General features: G+C 36.7%; 1 protein-coding gene across 5 annotated transcripts in view; it reads right to left on the bottom strand.

Annotated features, from left to right (window-relative positions):
* DIAPH3 (diaphanous related formin 3) overlaps window positions 1–24,214 on the bottom strand; it is a 518,008-nt gene that overhangs the window by 380,636 nt on the left and 113,158 nt on the right. For all 5 annotated transcript variants that reach the window (XM_082408926.1, XM_082408925.1, XM_082408927.1 and 2 more), the window contains one exon: window positions 7,416–7,546. In XM_082408926.1, the coding sequence (XP_082265052.1) occupies window positions 7,416–7,546 (131 nt within the window). The remainder of the gene's footprint in view (window positions 1–7,415; window positions 7,547–24,214) is intronic.

Raw genomic sequence — 24,214 nt, 5'->3', positions numbered from 1 at the left:
ATAAAGAACTTAAATGTCCAATGAAACTAAAAACTGGAAAAAACAAAAATTTAACACTTACTGACCTATTATGTATCCCAATAAATAATGCACTGGTACTCAGCCCATTTCTTCTCACTCTCCTTCCCCACTTCTATTCTGTTCTGTTGTTGTCTCAAAGGGGCTGAACCTGCAGGCTGCAGTTCCCAGGCTTTGTAATCAACTGCTCTCTGCTAGGTTTGACCAGAGGGAAGGTGAAGAAAGAATAACAAGGATGTTTCTCTCCCTCTCTCTCCCTTGGCAGTTTCTCTGCAACAGTTGCATCTTCCCCATGGATCCAGTTTCTTCCACACTACACCAGGCTGTGAGCTTCCAGAGCATTGCCTTTCCCTCCAGCACAGGGGTGGAGCAACTTCCGGCTGTTGCTAACCTCCACTACCTCACTGCTCCCTATTTGGTTTCTCAGTCTTTCCATCACCTATTTAACCAATTTCTGGCATTAACTTCTTTTTTAAAAAGCGTATAGCATGCACTCTGGTTCCTGTTTTCCTCTTAGGACCCTGACAACATGTATAATACACACATATACATATATGTGCATTACAGTTTGATTCTGATTTCATCTCCAACTTCTTCCTAGGAAAGCATCTTTGGTAAGACCAAGGAAATAAACAGAAACTCTTTAAGAATCATAATATGGTATAATAAAGCTTTAAGAAGAGAAACGTTTGACTTGTATATGTTTTAGTTTGAGTGCGCTAAAGAGCCTGCACCACCCTTACCCCACCACAATGTCATTGATAGAATTCACTGACCAAGAGGAGGGACTCTGCAGGCACGGTTGAAGGATGAAGGCCTGGGGGGATTGGCAGTGATAATAAAGGAGGGACAAGAAGCCTTCCTCACTCAAGTAACACCCAATCTCTACATCATATTCATTGTCCCTTCCCCCAACTATGGGAGGGAGAGAGGATGTAGGAAACCCAGACTTTTACTGGGTTCACTCTCTCCATGAATTTCTTGGATGTTTCTGAGGAATATTAACACACCCACAAATGTCTAATGTCAAAGTATGATTTTCAAAAAGATAAAAACATTGCTCACCCAAATAAAGTCAGCAGTGTCAAATACTTACCACATTAAATGAGAGAACCAGCAAGATGGTGAGGCTGGTTCAAAAAGAATTGGAAAAACATCACAAGATATATAGTGAGTTAAAGAAAGGATAGTAGAAGAAGAACAACAATTTAAATATAAAACTAATTAATATCCTGCAGGGCAATAAACCTGCAACTTCTGGGGTTTATCTTTAAAAAAATAAAAATTAAAAAAGCAAGCAACAGTAAGGTAAAATAATATAATACTAACATATGCATTAAAAATTTAGGGCAAAGGCACACAAGACCCTATTAACAGTTCACCACTGAGCAGCAGGCTTTGATAATCAAATGACAAAAGAGATGAAGACTTTTTCTTTTCTGGTTATACCCGTCTAAGAAATTCAGATTTTTGACATAAGAATATAATGCCTTTATAATTTAAAATTTCTTATCCAGCTTTTTTTTTCCTGGTATTAAACTAAATATCCACAACCACCCTCCCAACAACAGTCACTGAGACATGATTTTAAAATTGTGTCTGAGGTGACAAGAAAGTACAGTCTCCTCAAAAGCAAAATTTAAAGAGAGAGAAAGAGAGAGGAATTTAGACAGGTAAGCCTGCCTCAAGCCTCATCTGCTAAGGGGGAAAAACAGGAAGCCCTGGAAACCCAACATCTCCTTTGTGGTAGCTGAGCAGAGCGAATGGAACAAGTGTTACAGCCTCAAGCCCACCATCAAGCCTGAGAAACACCGGCAAAAAGCAAGGCTCTCAAAGGGCCACACCTTAAGTAAGAAGGTGACCTAGCAATAAACCTGCCCAGTAAAGGGGGACATCAAGGCAAATTTCTTCCGATAATTCATAACCCAGTCACACATATATGTGGAGGAAAAAAAAACCAAAAAACAAAAACCTCAAGCTGGTCATTTTAGTTTAAGGCGGCCCTGGATCATTACGTTCCCAGTAGTAGAAAAACATTAATTCATTCTAGCAAAATATCTTCAAAATAAATCTCAAAGAAAAAGTTCCAAGGAATAGGAGGTTACACTCTAAAATTACAAAACACACAAAGAAATAAGAAATGAGTAAAGGTGAAAAAATAAATAAACAAATAACCAACACCAGGAGTAAGCCTAGGAAACCTTTATTTACTAAAATTACAGAGAATATAAAATATTTAATATGTTTAGAGAAATAATAAATAGGATAAAAATAAGCAAGGAGCATTATGAAAAATTATGAAAAAAGATAAGGAGTTCTGAAACAGCCAAAAATATTATGAGGATGAAATTATAATAATGGAAATTTAAAATACAACTTATAAATTAAATAGCAGATTAGACAATGGTGAAGAAATAATTAGGAAAGCAGAAGATATTACAAAGTATTTCCAGAATACAGTACAGAGAGACAAACAGATGGAAACTTCAAAGAGATTAGGAAATAATGGTGTATGGAGTAAGAAGCTCTAACACATACAAAACTGGGGGAGGGGGGAATCAATATTCAAAGAGTTAATGGCTGAAATTTTCACAGAATTTATGAAAGACACCAATCATATTCAGGAAGCCCAAAAAATCCCTAGTAAAAACAAATAAGAAAGAAATTCCACCTAGACACATAGAACAAACTATAGAACACCAAAAACAAAACATAATAAAACCAGAGAGAAAAGGCAGATTACCTAGAAGAGCACGAGTTTTAGATAAAAGAGCCTACCTCTCAAAAACAGCAATGTAAGGCAGAAGAAAAAATAATATCTTCAATGGACTAAGAAAAGATATCAAAAAACCTCAATTTCATGCCCTGAGGAAAACTATTCTTCAAAAGTAAAGGCAAATAAAGTCACTTTCAAACAAATAAAAGAAAGTTTTTCCATCAAAGGACTCTCACTAGAGGAATGTAATGATATACTTGAGCAAAAGTTAAATCAGAAAAAAATGCACAAGAACCAAAAAAGAATGATGAGTACGTATGTGTATAAACATATATACATAAATGGATATTTGTAGTATATCTCAGTAGTAACAATAGCTAACTTACAATACGAAAAAAGAAAAAAGAGAAAATTAAAATATCACACAGAACTAGCATACAAATCAAGAGAGGATGATTGGTGTTAACGTATTTTAGGTTCAGATGAAGAGAGACTGCTTTTTCGTGGCCCTTTTAAGTACACACATGTACAGTTTCCTTTTTAAGTGTGTGCATGTTAAATTTCTCTTCTGTTTTAAGATCGAAGAGAATGTCTTCCAAATTAGTAAATGAGGAAAAATGAAATGAGAAATTTAAAATCTATCAAAAGAATTTGAGGAAGAAGGAAGAAGAAGAATACAGAAAAGAATGGGGGAGGGGTGAGCAGGAGGAGGAGGAAGAGGAACATGGAAAAAGCAGCATAAACTGAAAATTCAAAATGAAATGTCATATAAATCCCAATATATTTCTACAATTGATATGAACAAAGATTATCAGACAAGATTTTTTTAAAAAAGCATCCATGTCCTATTTACAAAGGACGTTCCTAAAATATAAGAACAAGGTATGAACAATGATTAATTGTGATAAAATGTGAGTAACTGCACACAGCATACATAAATATATGAAATACTGAGAGGAAAATGCAAGTCTTCAAAGAGTACATGGAAGATGATGCCATTTAAATAATGTTCAAAAGATGTAAAACCAAGCAATATATTAGGAATACATATATGGTAATCTATAATGCAAAGAAATCCAAAATTCAGGACAGTGGTCACCACGGAATAGTGCAAGAAAGGGACACTGAATTAAGGAGGGAGGCATAGAAGCTTCAAAGTTATAGGCTGTAATCTATATGCTAGCCTCATTAGTAGGTGAGTGGGCACTTATTTCACTGTAATGACAAACAACCTTTTTTATATGTTTAACATTTTATAAAAATAACTTTTATAGTAAGTCAAACTATTAGTAACTTCAAATTTTTGTCTTGACTTTTTCTCTTCAGATCAGGTTGACACCAAGAAATACAGTGATCTCGTTGCTTGCCACAAGCCTCCTGTCTCTATCCTCACGTGCAGTACGTGGCACAAAACATTCAGCACCTCCAAAGATAAGCTCTCCTACCAGCTTTATGTTTTCAAGCCCAGAAATGCAGGAAAACTACACTCCAAACATAGCACTGATTAAATGGAATAATGACACATACAGGCTGCTTACTTGCTCTGCAGTAAACATATATTTTACTGCAAAATTTTCTAAACTGATCTTCTCGAAGTTACAGTTACTAACTTAATCAAATCTAGTTCCAAAACCTCCTTAGAAATCTTCTAACAAAATGATAAATTGTAAAATATTTCTTGTAAACTTCAAAATGCACACGTTAAGCATGAGTAAAGGAAGATAATGCCTAAAATCACAAAACACAAAGATCTAAGAAGACTGGTATTTCTGAGACAGAAACCTTATCCTTGACGGCCACATCAACTTGAGCAAATGAAGATGCATTCTATAACTAATTTGCTATATGCAAAGATGAGTATGGACTAAAACGCTTAATATCAATCATAATGTTGTTAGTGTCTACCTTTTTATGTTTCTACCTCCACGTATTTGAAAGCTCAAACATAATTATTGACTATGTTGAGATCCACTAAAAGTTATGTTTGATAATTTGAAGAAATTGGTCTTTTCACTTGTGTTCCAAAAATAAAGCTACTATGTCTTTAAGCTCAAAACTGTCCTTGATGTTGAATAATCAATAAAACTTCAAACAGAAGAACTATGTGATCTTCAAATCAACTCTTTATAAAACAAGGCCAATAATTTGGTACTTAAAGTGCTGGTTTTCACATAATTCACTATGCAGATAGTCAAAGGATGACATGTCTCATAATTGCTATGCAGAGTTTCAGAGGTTGGTGAATGGCTCTAAAATACTGCATATCAGGGGTGGGGTGGTGTGGGGGTGGTCTACTTTTTCCTTGATTTTTGATTTAAATAAATCCTGATCCCAAACCAGCATCGGAGAACTGTCATTAATTAGTTCACTTGCTTCTTTTTCAATTGTATTCACAGACATTAAAGAATTTCACTCTGATTTTCTCAATAATACTACAGATCTAATAATAATCTCAAAAGCTTACAAAAAGTTGGAATTCCTTCTCTCTTGAAATTTAGTCACATACTATACATAAAAAAGAAAATATGAAAAACTGACTTTATCAGCAGACACATCATAACAAGCTGCAAAGTCCAAAGATTTGATCAGAAATAGCTTCAAGTTTTACATGTTCAGCTAAGTCATTCCTCTGATTGGAGCACTGGGCACAGAAATACTCGTGAGTGTCTCAATTTTCTATCTACGTAAAGTGCCATGATTTCAGAAAAATTTCTCCAATGATATGGTTTTCTATTCTCTCCAATTAAAAAGACTACTTCGTAGGAAACAGCAACACTTGTGAATTGCTGATAATATATTCTATTGTACGTATATTGGCTCAATAGAACTGGCCACTCTCAGGGAAATAATTCCACAAATTTTTATTTTTGAAATATTTATTCTTTCATGAAAGAAGCATACAGCATTATTTCCCAGTGTCTTTATATGGAATCACAATAAATAATTGTATCCATTGTAATATTCCTGAATTCATACATAAAATCCTCTCACAGTTATTCTTTCACTATCATGTTCATCTACTCAAAACATGAAAAATTAGAAGAGGTAATGGCAGGGCCTATTTCTTATTATACTGAAATTCCATGGTTCTTTCCAGTGCCCAGTAGCTGCCAGATAAACTGAAAAATGACTGTAGCTCCCCAGTTGACCCAAAAATACCCTCTTCCTACATTTAAACTCCACAGGAATAGGGCCTGGACCTGCTTTGCTATTTACTCAAGCCCCACATCTAAGATGGTACTTGGAAACGAAACATTGGTACTTGGAAACCAGCAGGTGCTCAATAACCATTTTTTAAATGAAAACATTTAACAGGTAAAGATTAAGCTGGAGACCAGAGCTCTCCATGTATGACTATACCTGTCAAATAAATAAACTCCTAATTCAACTTAGTTTCTAGCAATAGCCAACATAAGACTGAAGAAGGTTAAAATTGTTTCAATCAACAAATCTTCACTTAGCACTTTCTATGTGCTAAAAGCACTGTGCCTGGTAAAGAGAGGTATATAAGACATATGAAATCCCTGGTCTCATGCCCACCATTAATTTACAACCTAGAGAACACACTGAAAGTGGTAAAATATGGAAAAATAAAGATAAAATTGAAATAATAGAGATTCTTTGTTCACTCTTCATACTCCTTAGTTAAACCTCACTTTCATGTCTCTCAGCAGGTAGGGTCTTTTTATTTTAAATGCTTATACTGTCAAGGATCTTTATCATACTATAGCCAAACTTCAGAAACATCCGGAATATCAGAGTATCAAAAAAATTCTTTTATATATCATTAACCTCCAATCATAGTTTTTCATTCTGGCCCTCTAGCCCTTTGTCTATACTTTATACACACACACACACATATATGCATACATATATATGTATATAGAGCTAGGGCTAGAAGATATTTATATATATTTATGCAGAAATAAGCATTCATTATACAATAAGAAATCAAAACTAATCTACCTTAGACTCTTGCAGCTCAGAAATTCTGATTCTATGACTGTTCAGACATTTTATAACAATTCCTACTTAAAATTTTTCAAGAATATGCTGGACTAAAAGGTCTAAAAACTGATTTATCAAGACACCTATTGTAGTTACAGTAGCTAGATACAGGGCACCCAGTTAAATTTGGAATTCTGGAAAAACAACAAATAATTTTTTAACGTAACTACGTCTAAAACCCAGATTTTACTGGGCGTCCTATATTTTTATTTGCTAAGTCTGACAACGCTAACCTATGGGCTCCTATAAAGATACCAATTCCAATAAAGGAAATAATAAATTAATAGTATTTCCTGCTATATCAAACAGGAATGAGCCAATATATATGTACAATACCAAAATTCAGAGTGAAACTCAGCCCCATTAAATTGACAGTTTCTGATGACTGTTCTCTTTTGAAAAACACCTTAAGCTTTTAAAAATTCTAAAAAAAAAAGAATGACTTTTTTAAAAGTCCACAGGCTATATATCACTCAGTAATAAACACAAAAGGTACTATTGAGACTGTATTTCCACATGCATATAAAAATTATGTATTCAATTTTTACCTTGAGAAGTTGTTGAGATAGACCACCTATTTACTCACAGGCACCATGAAGTACTGCATAAAAGTGGCAGATCATGGCATCTGTTTAATTCAGTAATATGCCCTCATATTCAGATAGACAATTACCTCACGGGATTACTCGTCAAAGACACACGGAGGGACTCCAGGCACGTGAAAAGCCTCTCATCTGCAGACCCCATCTTCAGTTCATGGATGAATTCCTGAGGTGAGATCTGTCGACTACTCTTAACACTTCCCTGTAAAATAAGTTTAAAAAATTTAATTCATGTTGTGTGAAGATTATCCATTAAAATAGTAACTACATTAATCCCACCTTTCATATTAACAGTGGCACACAACTACTCTGAGTAGCACTATTTTGAGAGGATGATTTCCTTACTTCTGCCCATAAATCTATAATCCATGGTATCCACAAAAGATAGCAACATAATATCAAAAGGTTTTCAAATTAAAATAATTGCTTTGTCAAATCCAGACTATCATGGAAAACATAGGAAATATCTGAAAATATACCAATGTGTTTTAGGCACATGCAAAATAAAAACCAAAACTTAATACAAGAATGACCCTATTAAAATTAATATTCCATGCAACACAGAAAAAGCTGTAAATCATTAAGCACCTAGTTCAAGGCAATACAGACACAGAGATTATCAAAACCTAAGTATGGAAGGAGAAACCCAAGCAAGGAAACAGTACTATTCAGTGCAGTCTAATTCCTCTAACATGCCACCAAGGGACCAAAGGAGGAACACCCAACTTGGCAGAACGGACAAGGGAAGCCAAAGGGAAGGTATGTAAGAGTTAGGGAGGCAAAGACTTAGACAAGAATATCTTTCAGACTAAAACATCACACAAAAGCACACACCCAAAAAGAAAAACAAAAGCACATAGCACATACAATTGAAGATAGACGCCAGGTCCTGGAGTGGTAGAGCACCGCCACACAAACAGCTTTTCCAGGGGGTTTGGAAGCATCACACTGGCAGCAGTATGAAATACATATGAGAAGAGCTGGAGTTCATTCATTATTCAACAAACGTTAATTCCCTACTAAGTGCCTGTCGCTGTGCTAAGTGCTGAAAAAAACCAGTGAACAAGAGACAAAGATACCTACCTGCACGGAGCTTTATTCTCCACGGGGAAGAATAAAGAATGACAGACAATAAATGTAAAATAATTAACATACATCTCACTGTAGTGTTAAGTGCTATAGAGAAAAATAAAAACAGGAGGAGGAATAAGCAGCATTAGGAGGTGGGATGCAATTTCAAACAGGGTGGTCAAAGAAAAAAGAAAGCTTCACAGAAAAGACTCTGAAGGCCTCAAACCTGAATGTTAGAATGAAGGTTTGAAGGAGGTGAGAGCTCTAAACATGCAGATATTTGGAAAAAATTTGTGATGGAGGGGACTGTAGGCCTTACAGGCCACCAAAGAACTTGACTTTTACTCTGAGATCAGAAGCATCAGAAGCAGAAAGGCCTGTTGAGAAGGTATGTGTTTATTCCAGATGAGAAATGATGAGGATGCCCAACTAATAATAAACTCCAGAATTATATCTATTTAAATTACAGATTACAAATCTAATGGGAAGAAAAGGAACTGTACATGCCCAAAAGCAGCTAAGTTGGGATGGTAGGAAATTAGATGTATTTTTTCATTTCTTTTTATTTTTATTAATTTGCTACAATGTTGCACAAGGAAACGTTCCCAATAATGCAAAACAAATTAGCCCTGGGAAACAGGTGATTTTCATCAATAGCAAGTCATAATTTACTAAAGAAAAATATGCCATTCCATGAAATGGGAGCTAACTGAATCCACATTCTATGGGGTCCTTACAGCAAAGTTCCTAAAGAGATGAGTTCAGGCATCCAAAAACCCAAACAATGCTTTAATTTGCTTTAATGACCCAGAATAGGGCACTTAATGAACAGAATGTCCCCATTAATAAAGTCTTCCAGGTATTATAACTTCCATGTTGGTCAAATCAATATGTTGGTCCCCCTAAAATTGGGAACAAGAGAAGACATGTCAGCTCTCACCATTCCTATTCAGTATTGTAGTGAAGGTCCTAGATAGTGCAGTAAGGCAGTAACAACAACAGACACACAGATTAGAAAGGAAGAAGTAGATATGTCTATTAGCAAATGAGATGATTATCTACATGAATTTAGCAAATTCACAGAATAAAATTCAATACAGAAAAACAATTTTTTTTCCTAACTACTACCAGCAATTAGAAAATAAAACTTTTAAATATAGCATTTTCTAACAGCATCAAAAAAATACAAAATCATTAGGAAAATTTTTAACAAAAGAAGGGAAATATCTATGCACTGAAAACTATAAAACATTGTGGAGAGAAAGAAGACCTAAATAAATGAAGATGTTATACCATGTTCCTGGATCAGATGACTCAATATCAAGAAATCCATTAATAAATACATTTAAAAAATAATAATTTATAGATTCAATATAATCACCATCAATGTTCCAGCAAGCTTTTTTGAAGAAATTGAGAAGCAGGTTCTAAAATTAATATGGAAATGCAGAGAATCTACAATAGAACAATTTTGAAAAAGAATAAAGTTGGGGACTTACTTTATCTGATTTCAAGATTTACTGAAAAGCTACAGTAATCAAAGTAGAATTAATGGAACATTAACAGAACAGAAGAGAGTACAGAAATATACTTGAATCTATGTAGTCAATGATTCTCAACAAAGATCTCAATGTAATTCAATGGGGTAAGAAGAATCTTTTCAACAACTGGTGTTAGAATAATTGAACATCCACATGAAAGAATGTGGACCTAAATTCTAGACCTAAATGTAAAAGCTAAAATTATAAAATGTCTAGAAGAACACATAGTGAAAATCTTCACTACCCTGAGGAAGGCAAAGGTTCTTAGGATACAAAAGCACTAACTATAAAGTTGGATTTCATCAAAATGTAAACCTTCCACTTTTCAAAAGGCTCTTTTTTTATTAAGATAGCTTCATTAAGAAAATGAAAGGTAAGCTACAGACTGAGAAAACATTGCAATACCTGTCAAGAACTGTGCAGAGGCTGAGATTTTACCCTACATACAAGCTAAGTTAACCTGTTACTATTTCATGAATTCTGACAGAAAACACAAGACTCCTCAGTTAGAGACAAAAGGACTCTATTATACATGTTGGTTCTCTAACCCACCAACCCACAGGGATGATGCAGAGATCCCTGATGAATGATGGATACCTACACACGCGGTGGACTGTATAACAAGGGAAGAACACTGAGCTTGGGGGAATCACCACTTTCATAGTGAACAGTAACAAACCCGCTCATTATCCACAGAGATATAACTTCACCTCTAAAGTTGCTTCACTGTAAACGCAGTCCTGAGAAATGACCTGGATAAAGAATGGTCAGGCCTTACATGTTGGCATAACCAGAAAGAATATACAGGGATATCCGGGGCCCATGGTAGACTGTCTCTCCCAACGATAAATATATCTCATAAACAGCAGTCCCCAACCTTTTTGGCGCCAGGGACCAGTTTCGTGGAAGACAATTTTTCCACAGACAGAGGGGCTTGGGGGGATGGTTCAGGCAGTAATGCGAGTGATGGGAAGCGGCAGACGAAGCTTCACTCGCTTGCCTGCCGTTCACCTCCTGCTGTGTGGCCCGGTTCCTAACAGCGCTGGGGTTGGGGACCCCTGTCATAAAGGATTTCTATTCAAACCATTTAATGAACTCCTACAATTCAATAGTAATAAGACAAACAGTCCATTTAAAAACATGAATAACAGACTTTGCAAAAGAAGATGTATGAATGGTCAATAAGCATATGAAATGATGTTCAAGATCATTTGTCATCAGGGAAATGCAAAATAAAACCAAAAACAAAATAATGCTACATACCTCCTGGAATGGTGAAGGTGTGAAGCACCTGGAACTCTCCTACACAACTAGTGGAGATGTAAAACAGTACCACCACTTATAAAACAGTTTAGAGATTTCTTTTAAAGTTAAATAGACACTGACTCAGCAAGTGCACAACTAGGTGTTAAGTAGGAGGGGAAAAAATCCATACAACATTCAGAACAGCTTTATTCATAAAAGCCAAAGACTGGGAACAATGCAAGCATTCATCAACAAGTTGTTCTATATCCATACAATGGAATACTATGCAACAATAAAAAATTTCACTACTGATAATGCAACAAGATAGATGAATCCAAAAAACTATGCTGAGTTAAAGAAGTCAAACAAAAAAAAGAGAACATAATGTTTGGTTCCCTTTATAGGAAAGACCAAGGCCAATCTGTCAATCTTTTCTCTGGGGCCACTCTGGTTCAAGACATAGAAGCTGAGCTGTTAATTATCGGTGTGTTTGATTAGAGAATGAAGGTAAACGCAGACAACATCTTAAATGGGGCAGCAAGTAGACTTTCCCAATAAACACTGGGAAAAACAGAATAAACTTACTGGGAAAAACTAATTCTTTATTTTAACCATATTAGGTTTTTCCAGTTTGAAACATTTACTGTGTAAAGGCCTCTGCATTTTCACCTGAGATTCCTGCCTTGACACCCTCCCCTCTTACCCAAACCCTCAGCATCACTACTATGCAGGCTCTTCGCACTGGCTACTCCCAGACATCAGTTAGATCTGGGCCAAAACTAACTTCCCGGGAGGATTTTTTTATAAGCCACACAAACTGAGTCCCCCCACCCCATCTATGGATTCCTTTTTCAAAACACTCACCACTCTGTATTGTAATAACTTTAATTGCTATTTATTGCTTAAAGGGTATATTGAGTACCTACTGTGTGCCGACATTGTTTATATGATGTGGCTACACTGGTGACATAAAAGTCAAAGATGACTCCTAGGTTTGGGGCCTAAGCCAAAATGTAGTGCTAACTACTTAAATGGAAAAGGTGGAAGAAAAAGAATGAGTAATAGAGGAAGCAGCTATTTAAAAGTCATAAGTTTGATCAAATGACATTTTTTTCTGTCTAAGAAAATAAAATCTGAGCAGAGACCAGAATAAAGAAAAGCAGGGAACATGGGCATTCTGGAAGAAGGGTATTTCAAGCAAACAGAAGAGCAAATACAAAGCCCTAAGGTAGGAATGAACTCGGCATATTTGAAGGACAGCAAGAAGATTCAACTAAATCCCAGTGAGTGTGACAAAGAGTTATAGATGACAAGCACAGATAAGAAGGCAGACATCTAATCCTGGAAGCAGGGGACTGACAAACCACAGCCAAATGTTTTTGTATGACTTGAGCTAAGAATGGTTTTCACATTTTGAAAGCTTGTAAAAAAGAAGAGGAAGAGGAGGAGAAGACAGAGAAAGAAGGGAAAGAAACAACAGCAGAAACAACTAAAAGCATACATAACACCCTAGCCTAAAATGCTTAGGATCTGGCCATTTAAGAAAAAGTTTACTGGCTCCTGATAAGGTCTTAAAAACCATGGTAGAGACTTTGGTAGAGACTTTAGGTTTTATTCTAAGTGGATGGAAAAACATGCATAGAAATTATAAGACAGAACAAACATTTTTAGAAGATTATTCTAACTACTGTGTGGCACCAGACTCTAAGTGGCAAAACATGAAACAAGGAAACAAATTAGAAGCCTTCTACATTGTCTGGTGAAGAGTTGACAGCAGCCTAGTATATGACGCCAGTGATGGAAGGCATAGATTTGCTCAATATGAGGAAGATCAGATCAGACTTTCTGATAGTTTGGGTGTGAGGGGTGAGGTGTGAAAGAATTAAAATTCAAAGATGATGACAAAGCTTTTGGTCTCAACAACTAAGGGAATGGTGTCACCATCTACTGATTACTGTGACCCTGACAAGAGCAGCTTGAATGGTGGATTGGAGATAAGCCTGATCAGAAATTCAAGGGAGAAAGCAAGAAGAAGAAGGGACAACTCTTTTGAGAAGATTCTGTAAATGGGAGCAAAGAACAAGGGCAGTAGCTAGAAAGGAACCTGTGGTGTGATTTGGGGTGTTGGGGGGAAAACCACAACATGTTTGCATGCTGATGGGAATAACCAAGCAAAGAGGAAGAAATTGATGATGCAAAGGGTAGGTATAGATGCAGGAAAACAAACAAGTGAACAACAACAAAAAACTCTTGAGTAGGTGACAGAGGATGTGACCTACTATACAAGAGGAAGGATTGACTTTACACAATTGCAGGGAAAGTGGATCATTCTAAGAAGAGCAAAAGCAGAATCTAAGGGAACAGATTCAGGTAGTTTGTTAGATCTGGTGACTAGGAAGTAAGGTGTGGCAGTTCTACTCTGATTACATCTACAGTCTCGGTGATAGAAGCAGCAATATAATCAGCTAAAAGTGAGGATGCAGGGCTAAAGGTATGAGAGGAGATATGAAATCATTTTCAGAAAGTAAAAAAGCACGCTGACAAAGGCCATGTGGTAGAATATCTGTTAACGTATCTGTTAAAGGCTCGCTTTGTCAACTGTGGTCGTTCAGAAAACACTAGTCAATGTGGCTGTGTGCTCCCTCCCAGATGTATGTTGTGCTGATGTGCAAATGCAGAGGAGGTGGGAAGTTCCATCTAACCAAGGGCAGAGTTTATATGAACAGAGAGGCAAATGAACTGAAGATTTATGTAAGATAACAAAGGACTGTGTGTCTAAGGTCAATAAGACAAGAAGTAAGAGCATGGTGAGGGTGGGGAGGAGATGGACATGAAAAAATGGTAGAGTCAATAGATTAGCAGTTCTAAAAGGGTTATAGAAGTCTTAAAGTGGGAATATTAAGTAAGTAAGTAGTTCAGGAAAGGAAAGGAAGTTTGTAAACCATATTTAGAGGTGGTATTTTATCAATATTATCCAAGGTAATGGGTGGGTGAGATTGGGTGGAAAAACAAAGATTGTTGGGAGTGATAAAGTCAAGGAAATAAGAGGATGGAATATTAGATTGATCATCTATGTGAATGATCAAGTCAGGAAGGATGATGACAGTGGAGGGAGCAGGAAGAAAAGCAATAAGCTAGGTCAGCAAACCTCCTGGGAATAGTCAGCGCCTCTGTGTGGTATCATCTTCTCCATTAGAACACATCTACTAGGGCAGCGTCTGCTTCTGGGAGCCTAATTCAGCACTGCGTCACCAGTCCCTGGTAAAGTGCCTAGCATTCAATGAATGAATGAATGAGGTTATAAAATGGAAGGCACACATGGACTAAGGATTACAAGAAAGGAGAGGCAGATACGTCACACCAAAAAAAAAATTCTGAAGAATGAATGCTTAGCTAGAAAGGACTATTTCAATTTAAAGACATAGGAAATAGACCAGATAATTGGGAAATTAGTTTTCAGCACCATTTCCCCCCTTTTATTATATTACTATCAAAATACAGGTACAAAAGAAAGGAAATTGAGGGGAGAAAATATTATGTTACATGAATAATCAGAAATATTCCTTTTAAACACAGCCCTTCCAGTGTTTCTTTCATTTTACATAACTTCAAAGGAAGCAGCCAGGAAGAGGAGGAGGATACTCACGTCTGCATACCTCTAAGTCCATTAGCCATGAAGACAAAAATACTTAGAAAGCTTTATCCCCTGTGGTATCAAAACACATTAGCGAGAGAAGGATGTCCGCCTGACATCACAAAAATTAGAATGATATTTATCCAACATAGTTTTTAAACCTTTTTTAATCCCTTAGTAAATTTTACTCTAAAATACCATATGCAGGATAAAAAGAAAAGTACATACACTACTCTTGTCATATTTTTTATTAAAGAATATCCTAAGGTACAAAAAGTAATATACCCTTTCACAACTTATTTCCCTTACCTGTTCTATTTCTCTAAAATCAAACATTCATTCTTTTGCTATGTAACTATTAAAGGTAATAGTAACCATTTCCTTTGACCTGTCTTAGAGCAGATTCATTTGTACCTGCCTCGATGCCTGCGTTTCATCTCGGTTTAGGTGTAAGACTTATTCAGCATATTTCTTCATTATTTTGTCTCATTTATTTGTTTGCAGAGTAATTTGGAATACCATTTCTATGACAAATTAAAAATACTGTATTTTGTTTTGTTGTATTTCCGAGTTACTAGTGAAAAGTACTAAAGAGCTGACTTTCTTTCCTTTTTCAAATAACTGAACTATTTCTATACAACCATGGAGAATACACCACTTAATGATGAACTGATTTTTAAAATAATAAAAGTAAAAAGCTAAATCTAGAAAGTCTGCATGCTCTGCAGGAAGCTGACACAGCATAATGCCCATGTGGGTGAGGACAATGGCCTTTTAGTCCCTAGTAAAGTGTTTAACACACGGTAGGTTGCTTTAAGCAAAACTTTGCCTACATTATCTGAGACATTACAGAATTCAGAAACTGTATCCTTAAAATACTACTCCAATCACTGTAAACTATCACTCAACTTGTTAAATCGTATCTTATTCCTCTCAGAAAGTAGGTAGCCTATACCAAAATTCACCGTGCAGCATCTCCAACTGCAGGGAATTGTTTAGTTTTTTTATTACACCTAAACCTATCAAGAAAAATCAGCATTTCTTAACATGAAGACCCAAAATATAGCCTCTAGAGGTTAAAAACTTAAAATATTGGGGGACTGTAAGAATAGATTGAAGATTTAAGTGCTTTTTGTATGAAGATATGAAGAGTTACTAGACTCAAGATCCTTCTCCATGACATTCACTTTGTAATTTTCAGTAGGTTAACTTCAGAATACAGAAAAATTCCATCAACATAAAGCCAAAATAGTCAAAACACCTAAGTTCTCATAGTAATGAGTATGTGTACTCTTGCATGGGTGTGTATATGTCTAGCTCTATGTCTGTCTATTTATGTCAGTAACAAATTAACTGCCTCAGATTCTCTTTAGCATTGCGATTCCCAAATTCTTGGTACCTATTCAGATGATGAGACTTGTGAAGATAAATAAGATGATATGAAATATGGAGACTATTTAAAGAAAAAGTTTGCATTGATAATGACAACATTTTAAGAAAACAGCAGAGTCAGCACTGTACAAAAAAGGGGTAGCACAGTTGCTGCCAAGGGGGTAATTAAAATCTAAATTACTATCATGTGTATTGCTATTAAAATGAATTGTGACAATTTCCTTGCATTTTTCAAATGATTTCTAGCATCTCCAATGTTACTGATCAAAAGAAACATCAACCTGTGTCACTGCAGTATGAATGACCTGTTTTCAGAACATTTGTGATCCCAATAGATCTCCACTGCCAATAAAACCTGTCATTCAGAGATGATATTATGCTATTATGCTATATTATGATATTATGATGTTATGATATTGTTTCATAGTAGAAACAACGAGTGATGAAAAGTACTACAGAAAGGAGCATTCACTAACAAAATTAAGTTTAGCAAAGAACTCCCTTAAAGAGTTATTTTTTTCCATAAGCATTTAATGAACACCATTATGAACCAAAACTTCTGCCTATAATTTTAAAGGCTGCTTTTAGTGTACAGTAAAAATACCATATGTTAAAAGTTTAGAATTACCAAGTACATTTTACAAAGAAACATGACAAAATACAGAAAATCTACTGCTCTTTCCCCTTTCAGTTTCTAAAACATCTTTATAGAGAAAAAAAAGAAACCGATTGACCCCATACTAATTTTAGTCACTAAGAAGTTAAGTTGAATAAATAATAAAAGAAATTCAACACACTATATTTCTCTTATTATCCATCAATACCTAACTAGCATCGATTTCGCTTCCATTCACAGGAAAGCTTTCCTTTGCTGGCCCATTGCCTTCAAAAGACACTTGACTATTTAGACAATTTTATGTATTTAAAAAGTGTTGCTCCAACTGCTGAACGCATTATAACATTTCCACCTGCTTACCATGACCAGAACTAAGGTGTTCTTTAGCTTTTAAGCCTCAAAAAGGATATACCATAACAGTTAACAGTCAGCTGCTTCTACCAGAGGATAGTTACTGAATAAACCACAGTGAGCCACACCCAACAGACACAGTGCAAAAACTATAGCACCACACACCATGAACACATAGCATGAAATACAACATGCAGTTATAAAGAATGAAGATATCACTATGAACTGACATGGCATGCTTATCAGGACATATTTTGAAGTGGAAAAATTATAAAAGAATATCTATAGTATAATACTTTGTATATTATAAAAGAGAAATAAGAAAATATACATATATCTGTTTATTTGTACAGGAAGACACAGGAAGGAATAACCAGGAACTAATGAGACTATCCCTTCCAGAGGTGAAAGGGAACGTGGTAGATAAGATGGGGGAGTAGGACACCTAAGAGAAAGGATGGTAGGTGACAAGTCTCAGAATATACCTTTTTGTATAGTTCAGATTTTTGGAACTATGGTGATGTTTCATATACTCAAAAAGAAAAAAAAATCAAGGACAATGGGAAGGAAATCCTAAAATGAAATGAATCCAAATACAAATGGATTTCAAATGGATAGTAATGGCAGAGAAATAAGCCAGAATATGAAATTTGAAGGTGTGGTTTTGGGAGGTGGGGGTATTTAGATAGATAGAGAGAGAGAGAGAGAGAGAGAGAGAGAGATGCTTAAAGATAGGGAAAGAAATATATATAAGGTGGGTGTCTGTATACACATATCATGTGTTTTCCACATATGGATACACATATATTATATATGTATACATTATACATACATATATGCAATATCCAAAAATGCACAACAAAAATATATATACGTGTCATACATACAAGCATATACATGTATGTATGTATGTCTACATGCACATACATACACATGTTTATGTCCTAGCTCTGTCTGAAGGGCCTAGAAGTAAAGCCATTCTATTAGTAGAAGACCTAGCACCCAGATAATGATTTTTAAATTGCATTCTCCACAAAAATGATAAGGGCTAGGACAGAACAAGATGATCTTGGAAGATTTTATGCAAGACAGTAAGGAAGTGCTCAAAGAATGAAGGGGATATGCCTAAGGACAAAAGACCAGCTTGAAAGAGTTTCTATTAGTCAAATATACAGGGGGGGTAGGGGATGTAGAATGACTGCTTAAAGGACATGTGGTCCCCTTTGGGGTTGATGAAAATGTTCTGGAACTAGATGGTAGCAATGGTTACACAACACTGTGAAGATAATAAATGCCAATGAATTGTACACTTTAAAATGGTTAAAGTGATGAATTTTTTATTACCACAAGAAACTTTTTAAAAAGTTATAAAACAGAAAAAAATAACTTTTTAGTGTTAGAAGTCAGAACAGGAAATATCTTGGGGAGGAGGAAGGGGAATGACTGGGACACTGGAGCTTGCTAGCGCTGTCCTAGTTCTCCAGCTGAGTCTTGATTACATGGGTGCACTTACTCTGTAATAGTTTATCTAGCACTACACTAAAGATATGTGGACTTTATGAATGTAAAGTACTAAAAATCCATTTTGAAATTTGCTAATTTTGATGCCTGATGCTATTCCTAAGGTTAGATAGGTACATGCAAATGGAATTCCTTTTAAATCTTTAATTTACATTTAAAAAACATGCCACTTAGGAGGAGCTTCAAGATGGCGGAAGAGTAAGATGTGGAGATCACCTTCCTCCCCACAAATACATCAAAAATACATCTACATGTGGAACAATTCCTACAGAACACCTACTAAATGTTGGCAGAAGACCTCAGACCTCCCAAAAGGCAAGAAACTACCCACATACCTGGGTAGGGCAAAAGAAAAAACCAAGACAAAAGAATAGGGACAGGACCTGCACCAGTGGGAGGGAGCTGTGAAAAAGGAAAGGTTTATACACACTAGGAAGGCACTTTGCAGACGGAGACTGCGGTGGTGGAGGGGGAAAGCTTCAGAGCCACGGAGGAGAGTGCAACAACAGGAGTGCAGAGGGCAAAGCGGAGAGATTCCCGCATAGAGGATCAGTGCCAACCAGCACTCACCAGCCAGAGAGGCTTGTCTGCTCATCCGCCGGGGCGGGGAGGGACTGGGAGCTGAGGCTCGGGCTTTGGTCGGATCGCAGGGAGAGGACTGGGGTTGGCTGCGTGAACACAGCCTGAATGGGGCTAGTGTGCCACAGCTAGCCGGGAGGGAGTCCGGGAAAAAGTCTGGAGATGCAAAAGAGGCAAGAGACTTTTTCCTGCCTCTTTGTTTCCTGGTGCGAGAGGAGAGGGGATTAAGAGCGCCGCCTAAACGAGCTCCAGAGATGGGTTCCAGCCGCAGCTATCAGCGCAGACCCCAGAGACGGGCATGAGACGCTAAGGCTGCTGCTGCCGCCACCAAGAAGCCTGTATGCAAGCAGAGGTCACTCCCTACACCTCCCCTCCCAGGAGCCTCAGCAGCCCACAAATGCCAGGGTCCCGTGATCCAGGGACAACTTCCCCAGGAGAATTCACAGTGCACCTCACGATGGTGCAACGTCACACTGGCCTCTGCCGCCGCAGGCTCACCCCGCACTCCATACGGCCTGAGTGAGCCAGAGCCCCCGAAACAGCTGCTCCTTTAACCCTGTCCTGTCTGAGTGAAGAACAGACGCCCTCAGGCGACCAGCACGCAGAGGCTGGCCCAAATCCAAAGCTGAACCTCAGGAGCTGTGCGAACAAAGAAGAGAAAGGGAAATCTCTCCCAGCAGCATCAGGAGCAGTGGATTAAATCTCCAGAATCAACTTGACGGACCCTGCATCTGTGGAATACCTGAATAAACAACGAATCATCCCAAATTGAGGAGGTGGACCTCGGGAGCAACGATATATATATTTTTTTCCCTTTTCCTCTTTTTGTCAGTGTGTATGTGTATGCTTCTGTGTGAAATTTTGTCTGTATAGCTTGGTATTACCATTTCTCCTAGGGTTCTGTCTCTCAGGTTTTTTTTTAATTATTTTTTTAAAATATTTTTTAATAATTATGTTTTTTACTTTAATAACTTTATTTTATTTTATCTTCTTCTTTCTTGCTTTCTTTTTTTTTTTCTCCCTTTTATTCTGAGCCATGGGGTTGACAGGCTCCTGGTACTCCAGCCAGGCATCAGGGCTGTGCTTCTGAGGTGGCAGAGCCAAGTTCAGGACACTGGTCCACAAAAGACCTCCCAGCTCCACATAATACCAAATGGTGAAAATCTCCCAGAGATCTCCATCTCAATGCCAAGACCCAGCTCCACTCAACAACCAGCAAGCTACAGTGCTGGACACCCTATGCCAAACAACTAGCAAGACAGGAACACAACCCCATCTATTAGCAGAGAGGCTACCTAAAATCATAATAAGGCCACAGAAACCCCCAAACACACCACCAGACGTGGACCTGCTACCAGAAAGACAAGATCCACCCTCATCCACCAGAAAACAGGCACTAGTCCCCTCCACCAGGAAGCCTACACAACACACTGAACCAAATTTACCTACTAGGGACAGACACCAAAAACAACAGGAACTACGAACATGCAGCCTGTGAAAAGGAGACCCCAAACACAGTAAGTTAAGCAAAATGAGAAGACAGACAAACACACAGCAGACGAAAGAGCAAGGCAAAAACCCACCAGACCTAACAAATGAAGAGGAAATAGGCACTCCACCTGAAAAAGAATTCAGAATAATGATAGTAAAGATGATCCAAAATCTTGGAAATAGAATGGAGAACATACAATAAACGTTTAACAAGGACCTAGAATAACTAAAGAGCAAACACTGATGAACAACACAATATATGAAATTAAAAATTCTCTAGAAGGGATCAATAGCAGAATAACTGAGGCAGAAGAACGGATAAGTGACCTGGAAGATAAAATAGTAGAAATAACTACTGCAGAGCAGAATAAAGAAAAAAGAATGAAAAGAATTGAGGACAGTCTCAGAAACCTCTGGGACAACATTAAACACACCAACATTCGAATTACAGGGGTTCCAGAAGAAGAAGAGAAAAAGAAAGGGACTGAGAAAATATTTGAAGAGATTATAGTTGAAAACTTCCCTAATATGGGAAAGGAAACAGTTAATCAAGTCCTGGAAGCACAGAGAGTCCCATACATGATAAATCCAAGGAGAAACATGCCAAGACACATATTAATCAAACTAACAAAAATGAAATACAAGGAAAAAAATATGAAAAGCAGCAAGGGAAAAACAACAAATTACACATAAGGGAATCCCCATAAGGTTAACAGCTGATGTTTCAGCAGAAAATCTGCAAGCCAGAAGGGAGTGGCAAGACATATTTAAAGCGATGAAGGAGAAAAACCTACAACCAAGATTACTCTACCCAGCAAGGATCTCATTCAGATTTGACGGAGAAATTAAAACCTTTACAAACAAGCAAAAGCTGAGAGAATTCAGCACCACCAAACCAACTTTACAACAAATGCTAAAGGAACTTCTCTAGGCAGGAAAGACAAGAGAAGGAAAAGACCTACAATAACAAACCCAAAACAATTAAGAAAATGATAAAAGGAACATACATATCGATAATTACCTTAAAGGTAAATGGATCAAATGCTCCAACCAAAAGACATAAACTGGCTGAATGGATACAAAAACAAGACGGGTATATATGCTGTCTACAAGAGACCCACTTCAGCCCTAGGGACACATACAGACTGCAACTGAGGGGACGGAAAAAGATAATTGCATGCAAATGGAAATTAAAAGAAAGCTGGAGTAGCAATTCTCACATCAGACAAAATAGACTTTAAAACAAGACTATTACAACAGACACAGAAGGACACTACATAATGATCAAGGGATCGATCCAAGAAGAAGATATAACAATTGTAAATATTTATGCACCCAACATAGGAGCACCTCAATACATAAGGTAAATACTAACAGCCATAAAAGGTGAAATCGACACTAACACAATCATAGTAGGGGACTTTACCACCCTACTTTCACCAGTGGACAGATCATCCAAAATGAAAATAAATAAGGAAACACAAGTTTAAAATGATATACTAAACAAGATGGACTTAATTGATATTTATAGGACATTCCATCCAAAAACAACAGAATAAACATTCTTCGCAAGTGCTCATGGAACATTCTCCAGGGTAGATCATATGTTGGGTCACAACTGAAGCCTTGGTAAATTTAAGAAAGTTGAAATCGTATCCAGTATCTTTTCCGACCACAACGCTATGAGACTAGATATCAATTACACGGAAAAATCTGTAAAAAATACAAACACATGGAGGTTAAACAATACACTACTTAATAACCAATAGATCACTGAAGAAATCAAAGAGGACATAAAAAAATACCTAGAAACAAATGACAATGAAAACACCATGACCCAAAACCTATGGGATACAGCAAAAGCAGTTCTAAGAGGGAAGTTTATAGCAATACAATCCTACCTTAAGAAACAAGAAACATCTCAAATAAACAACATAACCTTACATCTAAAGCAATTAGAAAAAGAAGAACCAAAAAACCCCAAAGTTAGCAGAAGGAAAGAAATCATAAAGATCAGATCAGAAATAAATGAAAAAGAAATGAAGGAAACGATAGCAAAGATCAATAAAACTAAAAGCTGGTTCTTCGAGAACATAAACAAAATTGATAAACCATTAGCCAGATTCATCAAGAAAAAAAGGGAGAAGACTCAAATCAATAGAATTAGAAATGAAAAAGGAGAAGTAACAACTGACACTGCAGAAATAAAAAGGATCATGAGAGTTTACTACAAGCAACTATATGCCAATAACATGGACAATCTGGAAGAAATGGACAAATTCTTAGAAATGCACAACCTTCCAAGACTGAACCAGGAAGAAATAGAAAATATGAACAGACCAATCACAAGCACTGAAATTGAAACTGTGATTAAAAATCTTGGACCAAACAAAAGCCCAGGACCAGATGGCTTCACAGGTGAATTCTTTAAAACATTTAGAGAAAACCTAACACCTATCCTTCTCAAACTCTTCCAAAATATAGCAGAGGGAGGAACACTCCCAAACTCATTCTACGAGGCCACCATCACTCTGATACCAAAACCAGACAAACATGTCACAAAGAAAGAAAACTACAGGCCAATATCACTGATGAACATAGATGCAAAAATCCTCACCAAAATACTAGCAAACAGAATCCAACAGCACATTAAAAGGATCATACACCATGATCAAGTGGGATTTAACTCAGGAATGCAAGGATTTTTCAATATATGCAAATCAAACAATGTGATACACCATATTAACAAATTGAAGGAGAAAAACCATATGATCATCTCAACAGATGCAGAGAAAGCTTTTGACAAAATTCAACACCCATTTATTATAAAAACTCTCCAGAAAGTAGGCATAGAGGGAACCTTCCTCAACATAATAAACGCCATATATGACAAACCCACAGCCAACATCATCCTCAATGATGAAAAACTGAAACGATTTCCACTAAGATCAGGAACAAGACAAGGTTGCCCACTCTCACCACTATTATTCAACAGAGTTTTCGAAGTTTTAGCCACAGCAATCAGAGAAGAAAGAGAAATAAAAGGAATACAAATCAGAAAAGAAGAGGTAAAGCTGTCACTGTTTGCAGATGACATGATACTATACATAGAGAATCCTAAAGATGCTACCAGAAAACTACTAGAGCTAATCAATGAATTTGGTAAAGTAGCAGGATACAAAATTAATGCACAGAAATCTCTTGCATTCCTATACACGAATGATGAAAAATCTGAAAGTGAAATTAAGAAAACACTCCCATTTACCATTGCAACAAAAAGAATAAAATACCTAGGAATACACCTACCTAAGGAGACAAAAGACCTGTATGCAGAAAATTATAAGACACTGATGAAAGAAATTAAAGATGATACAAATAGATGGAGAGATATACCATGTTCTTGGATTGGAAGAATCAACATTGTGAAAA

This window comes from Balaenoptera borealis (genome assembly GCF_965194805.1).
Source record: "Balaenoptera borealis genome assembly, contig: HAP1_SCAFFOLD_436, whole genome shotgun sequence".
Lineage (NCBI taxonomy): Eukaryota > Metazoa > Chordata > Mammalia > Artiodactyla > Balaenopteridae > Balaenoptera > Balaenoptera borealis.
Note: the sequence above shows the minus strand (reverse complement) of the source record. Positions and strands in the feature narration are given on the sequence as shown.